Raw genomic sequence first — 12620 nt, forward strand, 5'->3', positions numbered from 1 at the left:
GTCAGCTCATGGAGGGGACAGTCAGCTCCCGGAGGGGACAGTCAGCTCCCAGAGAGGACAGTCAGCTCCTGGAGAGGACAGTCAGCTCATGGAGGGGACAGTCAGCTCCTGGCAGAGGGGACAGTCAGCTCCTGGAGGGGACAGTCAAGTCACAGAGGGGACAGTCAGCTCCCGGCAGAGGGGACAGTCAGCCTCCAGAGGGGACAGCCATGAATGCCATGACTACCAGAAGGACATGGGCACCCTCTGTCCAGCAGCCCAGGCATTCTGGCATCTGGAGGGCCTAGAGCAGGCACCTGGGAGGCTGCTGTGAAGGCAGGGACGCCTCACCTGAAATAAAGTCTCTGTGCGGCCTGGCAGTGCCTCAGCTCCGCCTGCAGCGAAGGTGAGGATTCTCCTGCTCCACGTGGTGCTCGGCTGCTGTTAACTCGGTTAACTTGAGTGAGATAAAGCTGACACTTTTTAGGTAAATGCAAACTAAAAGATTAGAACTAACCCCATAAGCCTCTTTTCCAACCCTGTGTGGTCCCGGCTGGCGGGAGAGACGTGGGGTCTGAGCCTCTCTGGGAGCCCCGTGCACAGGGGCGTCCCCTGCAGGAGACCCCACCCTCCTGACGGAGGCGGCGGCTCCACGCACACAGGCCGCACCTGCAGGGTGAACTCAGGCCCGGAATCCATCTCCGGACCTGACAGATTTATCCGCTGAAGCCGGCATCACAGGCCAGCTGTGAGTACTGTGTGAACAGAACGCACAGTCATCACCTAACACAGGATGCAGCGGAGCGGACCCACGCGGCGTGCACACCCCACAGCAGACCTGTCTCCCCCAGGAGCTGCAGCCAGAACCTTCTCACAGTAAATCAACAGGCAGGTGTTCGTTTTGCCTCCAGCATCAACATTTTAAGGAAGTTCCAAGTTGTTAAGAGTGAAGTTTCAAACATATCACAAATATGCTACCCCTGATAATCAGAAAAATACTTTATTTGACTACATTACTTAATTATTTCATCAAGTGAGAAAGTGTAGTCGCATTGGCTGTCTAACATACACATGCTAGTAGGCAGAAGGCTGGAGGACTGGAAGGGGCAGAGCGCGTGGCTGGGTGTTCATCTTTCACGTGTCACTGCCCCAAGGTGAGCAGGTCCCGCAGGAAGCATCCAGAGTCGCAATAAAAACACATCAACTTTGTCTTTGAAATGACTTCAAAACTTCACACTGTTGAGGAAAATGAGGGTGCACATGTTACATACAAAAAATAAGGTGGGGAGAAGAGTTTATTCACTAAAATGTGTACTTTTAAAAATTCAGATGTCATCTTAGTATTTTCAGAGTATTATCAACATGTTTTAAGTTGTAATTTTGGAAATTCACAATGAATATAAAAGTGAACCTTGCTGCGTTTCTGAACGACTAAGGCAAAGCTCAGAAACACAACTCTTGAGAACGTTTAGAGCTCCGCGTCTGCCCTTGGCGCACACTTAAAGACTTCTTTACACATGCACTTTCCCAAGAGCATTTCCTTCTGGGGCTGCTGAGCACCTGCCTGAACACTGCCTCTGCAGCAGGCTGGCGATGCTGATGGGCGGCCTGGGGGGCAGCCCGGCCTGGGAGCTCCCGAAGCCTGGAGAGTCCCCTCTTCCTGCTCTCCCTGGTAACTGTGGTGTTGGCGTGAGCGGTGGTCCCTTGTAGGGGATTTGCAGAGGTGGAATCCTAATAAATTCAAGAAACACAAAATTATTAATGCTCCAAGCATCTCTGGTGACATGACAATTAGAGCACTGACAGTTTTGTGGTTTTAAAGGCCTGGATTCCCAAGCATCTCTGAGTACCTCAGACCAGCACGCACACCCCCACCAGGCGGTCAGCAGAAGACATGGACAGATGCTGCACGACCCGTGGGCACCCAGGAGGGTCAACACCCCAGGCCAACGGGGATGGGAAGTGGGGATGTGAGAGAACGCTGAGGCCTGCAGGCAGCCAGGGGTGGACTGGACAACAGGCATTAAAAGCCGTTCAAGGACTCTGGGGGGCTGACATGGGAGGGTCTGCCTTTTAGAGAGAGCACCGGACCTTTGAACACTTGAGTTCAGTTGACAGGGACATCGGTGTGTACTTAAATATGCAGCAGACGGAGTGGGAGGCCACCCAGAGGTCTGAGAAGAAGAGCATGGGGAGGTGAACTGTGGTCTGTTCTGGGGCTGGGGCCGAGTCCAGCCTGCCACCTGCTTTTGTAAATAAAGTTTTACTGGAACCCAGCCACACCCATTAATTTACACACTGCCTGCCCCAGCCTTCTCAATACAGAGGCAGAGCTGAGCAGCTGCCCAAAAAGTCAAACATATTTACTACCTGACCTTTATAGAAGACGCCTGCTGACCCACGGCCTATTCTTGTAGTAAAATAGCACACAGTCATCACGTGGTTCTTTTGAAGATTTTAGCAACAGGGCAAATGCCTACGTTGTATCTTAGCTTCAAAAAAGCAAACTCCTGGCCAGGCACAGTGGCTGATGCCTGTAATCCCAGCATTTTGGGAGGCCGAGGTGGGTGGATCACCTGAGGTCGGGAGTTCCAGACCAGCCTGACCAACATGGAGAAACCCCGTCTCCGCTAAAAATACAAAATTAGCCATGCTTGGTGGAGCATGCCTGTAATCCCAGCTACTCGGGAGGCTGAGGCAGGAGAATCACTTAAACCCGGGAGGTGGAGGTTGCGGTGAGCCAAGATCGCGCCATTGCACTCCAGTCTGGGCAACAAAGAGGGAAACTCTGGCTAAAAAAAAAAAGCAAACTCTAAAGTGGTATATGCAACAAAACCTCACTCAAAGCGTGTAAAAAAAAGGGATGAAAAGCAACACATTAAACTTTTAGCAGTAATTCTGTGGGTGAGATGATGAGCAGTTTTATTTTGCTGACCATTTCCTTTAAAACGCTGTGAAGAAGGTGCTTGCAGGGGACACTACCTGAGAGGCTTTCCCACGCTCCTCTGACTCGGTGTCAGGCCGGGATGCTCGGGGGCCCGGGAGGAGACACTGCCTGTGGTAGAACAAGAAAAAAACACGAGTCGTTCACGGTAACACATCACGGTGCTTTGAGGACGACAACCAGGCCAGCCTGCTGTGCTTCTCGGTAGCTGTCACTGCCTCTCCGCCATGAGGGCAGAGGCAGGCAGAGCCACACAGGCACGCAGGTTCCTCTTCGGTCACGCGCAGCCCTGGTGCCAGCACGACACCCTGAGCAGCCCCGGGTCTTCCACATGAGGGCGTAAATATCCTACATTTTAATCTTTCTACCTTTATGCACCTCTGCAGCTTAGAGAATATGTAAGCCATCTGAATCGTCAGCAGCTGGAAAGCGAGACCTGGAAATGAACTGGCCAGTCCCAGCTGAGCTTCAGCCTCACTCAGGGGCCCTCGGCCTGGGGGCTCTGCGAAGGGGCCTGCCCGTCATGGGGGCAGCCGTGGGCATACAGACTGTGCCTGGCATACAAAGGTGCTCAATGAGCATCTGGAGCACAAGCTTCTTCCCCTGCCTCTCCCAAGCCTTGGCTCCTGCTCCCGAGCACTGCCGGAAGGGCAAAAGCACGTCCAGAAGTTCTTTCAGCGCCCCACCCGTGTTTGCTTTCTCCAGGTGCCTTGTAAGGTGAAAGGGGAGATGTGACGACTGAGTTCTCAAGCAGCACCTGCTCGTGGACCCCAGGCTGGGAAAAGCCACCTGGTGAGGGAGCCCGAGCATTAGGCTTCCCCAGCGCAGTGACTGGTGACTGCCCGGTGACTGCCCAGTGCCTGCCTGCGGCGGCATGTCGGGGGGTCGCAGGCCTGTGGGGCACAAGGCAGTCTCCGTACCCCCAATGGGGGTTTTGTCTTTGCCCCGGGCTGTGCGGACCTTGTGAGGATGTTGCCTGCGGGAGGTATCATAACTCCTGAGTCTGCAGGTGACCCTGAGAAGCCTCCAAAGAACAGCTAAGAGCAAGAAGGAGAGCTGTCCTACTGGGCTGTGTGAGTGCTGCCTTCACTTCTGTCTTTTATCATGGTTTGGCATCTGGAGGCTTGTGGACCCTGCAGAGACTGCCCTCCTAGGGACAGCCAGTTCCTAGAGGCAGGAGGCCATGGTGAGCACACTTCTGATATGAAAGCCAACAAATCCAGAGCCCATGTTCAGAGCCCACCCCAAGCCTGGGCAGCCTGTTCCACTCACCCTGCCTGATCCTCCCATGAGAACCACAACCAAGGTGCTAGGTCTCCCCTCACTCCCTCCCTGGGGGTCTCTGGGGAACTATGAGTGGAAACTCCTTTCCTCACAGCCATTGCCTCCTCATCCTTCGGCCTCACACCAGCTGATTAAAACAAAACCCTGTACATTGAACACACAGAACCACAAATAATAACGATGGCAGGCATCTTTTGTTAAGTAACTTATGCTCAATACTAGATGGTTAGTTGAAATTGTTGGCTGGGCGCGGTGGCTCATGCCTGTAATCCCAGCACTTTGGGAGGCTGAGGCAGGCAGATCACCTGACGTCAGGAGTTTGAGACCAGCCTGACCAACAGTGGAGAAACCCCGTCTCTACTAAAAATACAAAATTAGCCGGGCGTGGTGGTGCATGCCTGTAATCCCAGCTACTAGGGAGGCCGAGGCAGGAGAATCACTTGAACCTGGGAGGCAGAGGTTGCAGTAAGCTGAGATCATGCCATTGTACTCCAGCCTGGGCAACAAGAGTGAAATTCTGTCTCAGAAAAAAAAAAAAAAAAGAAAGAAATTGTTTCCTGTTTACTCAATGGAAATTTTTCGAGATAACTATTATCAACAGAGATGAAGAGACTGAGGACCCAAGAGGCCAACAACTCACCCAGGCTCTGGCGAGCAGTGCTCAGACAGCCAAGTGTGGGCCATGGGATCTCAGACCCAAAAGACCCCCTGCTGCTCAGCCCCCTGCCTGTCCCACAGGGCTCGGGAATCCTAAGGAGTCCTTTAGGTTCTGCTGGGAACCAAGTCACACCAGGAATCACCCTGAAGAGCGGGGACTTGGAGAAAGGGGTGGCCAGGGAGTGCTAGAGGAAGGCCCGAAAGCCACCCAGAGCCAGGCCAGCTCTCAACAGCACAGCAGCCCTGAGCCGGGAGGAGCTCCTCAGGGTGCCAAGGGGGCCCCGTGTTTCAGCCTCACTAAGAAGCAGGTGACCAGAGGGATAACCCATTCCTACGACACCTTCCAGCGCAGCGGTCTCTGTTCAGGGGAGTAATGCTGTTTAATGTGTTTCACAAAGATGTCCATTTGAAAAATTTAACGAAAACACGCTGACATTTGAAGAGGGTAAATTTCACCATCTGGGTGCCCAACAGCCTGCTTCCCTGTGGTGCCAGATCCCCTGTGTTGTGTTCCGGAGGGGACCACATACTGCAGAGTGAGCGCCCTGCGCCCCTGCCGACAGGTCAGACAGCCCGACACACTGCTCAGTGAGTCCGCAGGGCAGACAATGGACAGACTGCCCGCCTGCCACTCTGACATGTGAGGGGTCCGGGACCTGCCGTTCACCAACTCATTTAGTGAGTGCTTCTTGAGGAGGACCACTGGCTACAGTTAAGTAGAAATCAGTGAATTATCTCTACGAAGCCAAGTATGAAACTGGACAAAATGGTAGAAACAACGGTTCAGGCCTCTGAAAATCAACTTGAGGCAGACAACAAATCACAACACACTGACTCCCGAAATCACAACACACTGACTCCCGAAATCACAACACACTGACTCCTGAAATCACAACACACTGACTCCCGAAATCAGAACACACTGACTCCCGAAATCAGAACACACTGACTCCCGAAATCAGAACACACTGACTCCTGAAATCACAACACACTGACTCCCGAAATCACAACACACTGACTCCCGAAATCACAACACACTGACTCCCGAAATCAGAACACACTGACTCCTGAAATCACAACACACTGACTCCCGAAATCAGAACACACTGACTCCTGAACAGAACACACTGACTCCTGAAATCACAAGACACTGGCTCCTGAAATCCCGCTGCAGCTTTGGGAGGAGCGGGACTTGGCTTCCCGGCCTGAGGGTGAATACAGACACAAAATTCCTCAACAAAATACCGCAAACCAAATCCAGCAGCATATAAGCAGCTGCTCCACCTCCCCCTACCCCACTCTACCCAGTAACAGCACAGCTGCACCAGGGTAGGTGGCTGAGGACCAGCAGCTTTGCTTCCAGAGGGGGTGGGCTCAAGGTGGGAGGGGAACACTTTCATCAGCCATGGGGGGTCCATCTGCAGGACCTGGAGAGGCCCACAGCCCTGGCTGGGGAGGGGTCAGGAGAGCAGGGACCAGTCAGAAAAATAACGGGGAGATGCTGAGAACAAGAGAGCCAGACGGAGGTGGCTCCCCCGGAACCCTGGCCGACAGAAGCAGCACAGGCATGTGCAGGGGATCCAGCACGGCCACAGAAGTGATGCCACAGGGGACCAGGAACCGACTGGATATCAGCTCCCTACACGCGCGGATCGTTGGCCTTGGGGAGCCTCAGGGATGCGTGGTGTTGGAGCACAACCACAGATGGAGCAGCAGCCCACCGCTGAGCTGTAGAGACAGGCGGACACTGCGGGACACCCTGGCTCAACAAGAAGAGCAGAAACCATGAGCAGACACATCTGCGGCTGCCACGGACACAAGTTCTCCAGGTCCCGGTGAAATACCCAAGCAAACAAAAACCAATCAAACAACCTCTGATAGAAATACAAGAATCCAGACTTGCTCAAATATAGTACCCAGGTTGTCCAGATTGCAGCCCCTAATCATGGCACAAGCAAAGAAACAGAAGCGTGACGACACTCAGGGAAAAGGGCAGATGGCAGAGGCCCGCGCTGCGTGGCCCAGATCGCATTTCCTAAGGACTCCAGAGTGGCTACTGTAAATGAGCCAAAGAATTAAAGGAAAATATGATGATAGTGACTCAACACACAGGGCTTCCAGCACAAACACAGAAACACTGAAAAAAAAGAACCAAGAACGGAACCTTTTCTAATGCATTCTACAAGGACAGAATGAGGTCCTGACACCAAAAGCAGACAGAGACGTTACAAGGAAGGAAGTGTGCTGACCAGTATCTCTTATGAATATAGACACAAAATTCCTCAACAAAATACCAGCAAACCAAATCCAGCAGCGTATAAGAAAGATCATACACCATGACCAACTGGGATTCGCCTCAGGAATGCATGGTTCCTTCAACACACAGAAATCAACACCATATTAATATATTCTATCGATGGAAGTAATTACATCTATGAACACATCACGGTAACAGAACAAAACCCAATGATCATCTCAAAAGATAAAGAGAAAGCACTTGAAAAATTTAATCCTTCTTCATGACAAAGGACTAGAAGGGCCCTTCTCAACCCTACAAAGGGCACCTCCAGGAAACCTTCGGTGGACACCATCCTTCATGGTGAAAGGCTGAAAGCTTCCTCCTAAGATCAGGAACAGAACAAAGACAAGGATGTCTGTTCTTGCCACTTGTATTCAACACTGTATTGAAAGTTCTAGAGAGGACAGTTAGGCGAGAAAAATAAATGAAAGTCCTGCAGTGGGATGGGAAGCGAAAAAATAAAAACAAAAGTAAAAGATAAATAAAAGGCACCGTGGTTAGAAAGGAAAAAGTAAAACGACCTCTACTTGCAGATGACATGATTTGCCATATACAGAAAACCCTGGAGAATCCACAAAACATTCCCCAGAGCTCATAAATGAACTCAGTAGATTGCAGGATACAAGATCCACCTATAAAAATCAGTTGTATTTCTATGTACTGGCAATGAAAATCTGAAAATAAAAGTTAGAAAACAATTCTATTTACAGTAGCACCAAAATAACAAAATACTTAGGATTAACTTTTACTAATGAAGTACAAGATTTCTTCACTGAAAACTACAAAATGCCATTGAAAGAAATCAAAGACCTAAATAAAGGGAAAGCTATGTCCAACCTTCACGGATTGGAAGACGCAGTGTTAGTATTAGATGGCAACACTCCCTACATTGATGTACAAGGTGAACTAAAACTCTACCAAGATTTCAACCTGCTTTGTCAGCAGAAATGGGAAAGTTGATCCTAACATTCATATGGAAATGCAAGGAACTCAAAATAGGCAAAACAACCTCAAAAAAGAACAAAGTTGGAAAACTCACACTTCATAATTTCAACAGTTACTATAAAGCTATAGTAAGTGACAGACAAAAAGAAAAATACTTAAAGCAGCAAGAGAAGAGCGACTCATCACCTACAGGACAATATGATTAACGGCTGACTTCTCATCAGAAATAATGGAACTGGCTGGGTACGGTGGCTCATGCCTGGAATCCCAGCACTTTGGGAAGCCAAGGCTGGTGAACGGCTTGAGATCAGGAGTCTAAGACTAGCCTCGGGCAACATGACGAAACCCTGTCTCTACAAAAAATTGAAAAATTAGGCCAGATGTGGTGGTGGCTCATGCCTGTAATCCCAGCACTTTAGGAGGCCGAGGTGGGCAGATCACCTGAGGTCAGGAGTTCAAGACCAGCCTGGCCAACATAGTGAAATCCTGTCTCTACTAAAAATATAAAAATTAGCCAGATGTGGTGGCAGGCACCTGTAATCCCAGCTATTCAGTAGGCTGAGGCAGGAGAATCACTTGAACCCAGAGGTGGAGGTTGCCGTGAGATCACGCCATTGTACTCCAGCTTGGGCAACAGAGTGAGATTTAGTCTCAGGAAAAAAAAAAAAAAAAAAAAATTAGCCAGGTGTGGTGGTGCATGCCTATAGTCCCAGGTACTCAGGAGGCCGAGGTGGGAGGACTGACTGAGCCCAGGAGATCCAGGCTGCAGTGAGCCATGGTCAAGCCACTGCACTCTAGCCTGGGTGTCAGAGTGAGACCCAGTCTGGGGGAAAAAAAAAAAACAAAACCCCACAAAAAAACCAATAATAATAATAATAATAATAATGGAAGCCAGAAGACAGAGGAATGACATATATACCAAGTGCTAAAAAGTCAACCAAGAAAATGTATATTCAGTGAAATTATCCTTCAAAATGAAGACAAAGACATTCAAATATGGAAAAAAAACAAAAAACAATGAAGAGAATTCACTTCTAGCCAATCTTCCCTGCAAGAAAAAACTGGAAATGGTTAATATGTTGTGAATGATGTAATAAAAGATTTTTTTCCTCTAAAGGACTTTAAGAAACATAAGTTTAATTCAGGAAATAATAACACCATATTGTTCATTTATAACACATAGATCCCATATATATGTATATAAATAAATATGACAAACTAGGTGGGAGGAAGTGGGGCTATATGGGAGCAATGTGGTTACGTTCCACTGGAATTCAGTCAGTGTTCACCTCAAGTATTCTGTGATGAGTTCAAGATGCATGTTGTAATCTCTAGAGGAATCACTAAGCAAATAATAAAGCACACAGATAAAGTATCAACAGAAGAACTAAAATGTTTATTAGTCTGCTTGAACTTCTATAATAAAATACCACAGACTGGGTGGCTTACACAACAGAAATTTATACCTCTTAGTTCTGGCAAGTCCATCAAGATGCTGGTTAATGTGGGTCCTGGCTTGCAGACAGCAGCCTTCTCTGTCTTCACATGGCCTCTTTTGTGTGTCTGTGCAGAGAGTTAGTGAGCAAGCTCCCTGGTGTCTCTTGTGTTTTAAAAATTTATTAGGATACAATTTCCTACCTTAACCATTTTCAGTGTACAGTTCACTGGTATTAAATACATTCCTAATGCTGTGCAACCATCACACCATCCATCTCTGTAACTGTTTTCATTTTGTGAAACTGAACCTCTGTTCCCATTAAACGAGAGCTTCCCACTCCTCCATCCCACAGCCTCTGGCAGCCACCATCCTCCCTTCCGTCTCTACGATTTTGACTACCTCACACGCGAGGACTCACAGAGCATTTGTCTTTCTGTGACTGGCTTATGCACTTAGTGTAACGTCCTCAACGTTCATCCACACGGTAGCGTGTGTCGGAGTTCCTTTCCCTTTTAAGGCTGAATCACAGTCCATTGTATGGAGACACACATTTTACCTATCCATGTTCATCTGGTGACACTTAGGTGGCTCCCACGTTTTAGCCACTGTGAATAATACTGCTATGATCTTGGGTATACAAGCATCTCTAAGAGACCCTGCTTTCAATTCTTTTGAGCACTGAATTGAAATGCAGGATCATCTGGGAATTGTGTTTTTAATTTTTGGAGGAACAGCCACACTGTTTTCCACAGCGGCCACACCGTTTCACATTCCCACCAACAGTGCACACGCTTCCAATTCCTCCGCATCCTTAACAACACTTGTTATTTTGAGTTTTAAAAAATGATTACAATAAATATTTATTTAAAGAAAACATCTGCAGACCAAATAATTCTGAAGTTTGTTTCAGGTTTAACCATCTTCATAAGAATACTCTGAGGACAGCTGCATCCACAGACTTCAACTACATGATTACTTCTTTCTTTGTCCATTCTTCTCTCTCGTTTCTTTCTCTTTATTTTTTTTGAGACAGGGTCTCACTCTGTCACCCAGGCTGGGGTGCAGTGGTATGATCACTGCTCACTGCAGCCTTGACCTCCCAGGCTTAGGCAATTCTCCCACCTCAGCCTCCCAAGAAGCTGGGACCACAGGTGTACGCCACCAGCCTGGATAATTTTTTGTAGACAGGATTTTGCTCAGGCTGGTCTGGAACTCCTGGGCTCAAGCTCCACCTCGGTCTCTCAGCCTCCCAAGTAGCTGGGACTACAGGTGTGTGCCACCACACCCTGCTAGTTTGGGTATTTTTAGTAGAAACAGGTTTCACCATGTTGGCCAGGCTGGTCTTGAACTCCTGACCTCAAGTGATCTGTCCGCTTTGGCTTCCCAAAGTGCTCGGATTACAGGCATCCATGCCTGGCCTGTTTTTGTTTTAAGAGACAGGATCTTCCTCTGTCGTCCAGGCTGGAGTGCAGTGATACAATCATAGTTCACTGCAGCCTTGACCTCCTGAGCTCAAGCAATCCTGCTTCAGTGTCCTAAGTAGCTAGGACTACAGGTGCGATTTTTAAAACATATAGTAGCCATCCTAATGGGTGTGAGATAGTATCTTGCTGTTTTTTTTTTTCTCTCTTGGAGATGAGGTCTTGCTGTGTTGCCCAGGCTGGACTCCATCTCCTTGGCTTGAGCAATCCTCCCACCTCAGCCTCCTGAATAGCTGGGACTACAGGCATGAGCCACCATACCCAGCTCTTGCTATAGTTTTGATTTGCATTTCTCTAATGATGAATGATGAGCATCTTTTCATGGCTTATTGACCATTTGTGTACTTTGCCCATTCAAGTCATCTGCCACCCACCCCCCCGACTTTTCTTTTTCTGAGACAGAGTCTCACTCTCACCCAGGCTGGAGTGCAGTGGCGCAATCTCGACTTATGCAACCTTTGCCCTCCAGGCTCAAGCAATCCGCCTACCTCAGCTTCCCGAGTAGCCGGGACTACAGGTGTGTGCCACCACGCCTAACTAATTTTTAAGTTTTTTGTAGAGATGGGGGTTTCACCATGTTGTCCAGGCTGGTCTCGAACTCCTGAGCTCAAGCGATCCTCTTGCCTTGGTCTCCCAAAGTGATGGGATGACAAGTGTGTGCCACTGCGCCCGGCCTTTACCCATTTTTGAATCAGGTTGCTTGTTGTTAAGTTTTAGTTCTTTATGTATTCTGGATTGTAATCCCTTATTAGATACATATGATTTGCAAATATTTTCTCTGATTCTGCAAGTTGCCTTTTTACTCTATTGATAGTATCTTCTGATGTGGAAAACTTTTAAATTTTCTGAGGTCGATTTGTTTAATATTTTTGTTGTTGTTGTGTGTGCTTTGGTATCATATCCAGGAAATCACTGCCAAATCCAACATTGGGAAGCTTTTGCTCTATGTTTTCTTCAAAGAGTTTTATATTTTATAGTTTTAGGTCCTTGATCCATTTAGAATTAATTTTTGTACATAGTGTTAGGTAGAAGTCCAACTTCATTATTCTGGAGGTGGATATACAGTTTTCCCAACACCATTTCTCGAAAAAACTGTCCTTTCCCCCACTGAATAGCATCTCTCTCCACTGACTAGTGTCTCTCCCCATTGAATATCCTCTCCCCCTGAATAGTGTCTCTCCCCACTGACTAGCATCTCTCCCCACTAAATAGTCTCTCCCCCTGAATAGCGTCTCTCTCCACTGACTAGTGTCTCTCCCCACTGAGTAGTGTCTCTCTCCACTGAAGAGTGTCTCTCCCCACTGAAGAGTATCTCTCCACTGAAGAGTGTCTCTCCCCACTGAATAGCGTCTCTCCCCACTGAATAGCATCTCTCCCCACTGAGTATCATCTCTCTCCACTGAGTAGCGTCTCTCCCCACTGACTAGTGTCACTCTCCACTGAAGGGTCTCTCCCCACTGAAGAGTGTCCCTCCACTTAGTGTCTCTCCTCACTGAATAGCATCTCTCCCCACTGAATAGCATCTCTCCCCACTGAGCAGCATCTTTCCCCACTGAGTAGTGTCTCTCCTGAGTAGTGTCTTTCCCCACTGAC

At 48.5% G+C, this 12620-nt stretch overlaps 1 protein-coding gene across 4 annotated transcripts in view; it reads right to left on the bottom strand.

Moving 5' to 3' along the window:
* Positions 1 to 960: 960 nt before the first annotated feature.
* LOC102119098 (probable E3 SUMO-protein ligase RNF212) overlaps positions 961 to 12620 on the bottom strand; it is a 58378-nt gene continuing 46718 nt past the window's right edge. For 3 of the 4 annotated variants that reach the window (XM_074039182.1, XM_045392008.3, XM_045392006.3), the window contains 3 exons: positions 2962 to 3034; positions 1540 to 1710; positions 961 to 1215 (listed from right to left, as the gene is read on the bottom strand). In XM_074039182.1, the coding sequence (XP_073895283.1) occupies positions 1203 to 1215; positions 1540 to 1710; positions 2962 to 3034 (257 nt within the window). In that variant the 3' untranslated portion in view covers positions 961 to 1202. The remainder of the gene's footprint in view (positions 1216 to 1539; positions 1711 to 2961; positions 3035 to 12620) is intronic. The other variant, XM_045392007.3, reaches the window with a different exon arrangement.

This window comes from Macaca fascicularis, chromosome 5, assembly GCF_037993035.2.
Source record: "Macaca fascicularis isolate 582-1 chromosome 5, T2T-MFA8v1.1".
NCBI lineage: Eukaryota > Metazoa > Chordata > Mammalia > Primates > Cercopithecidae > Macaca > Macaca fascicularis.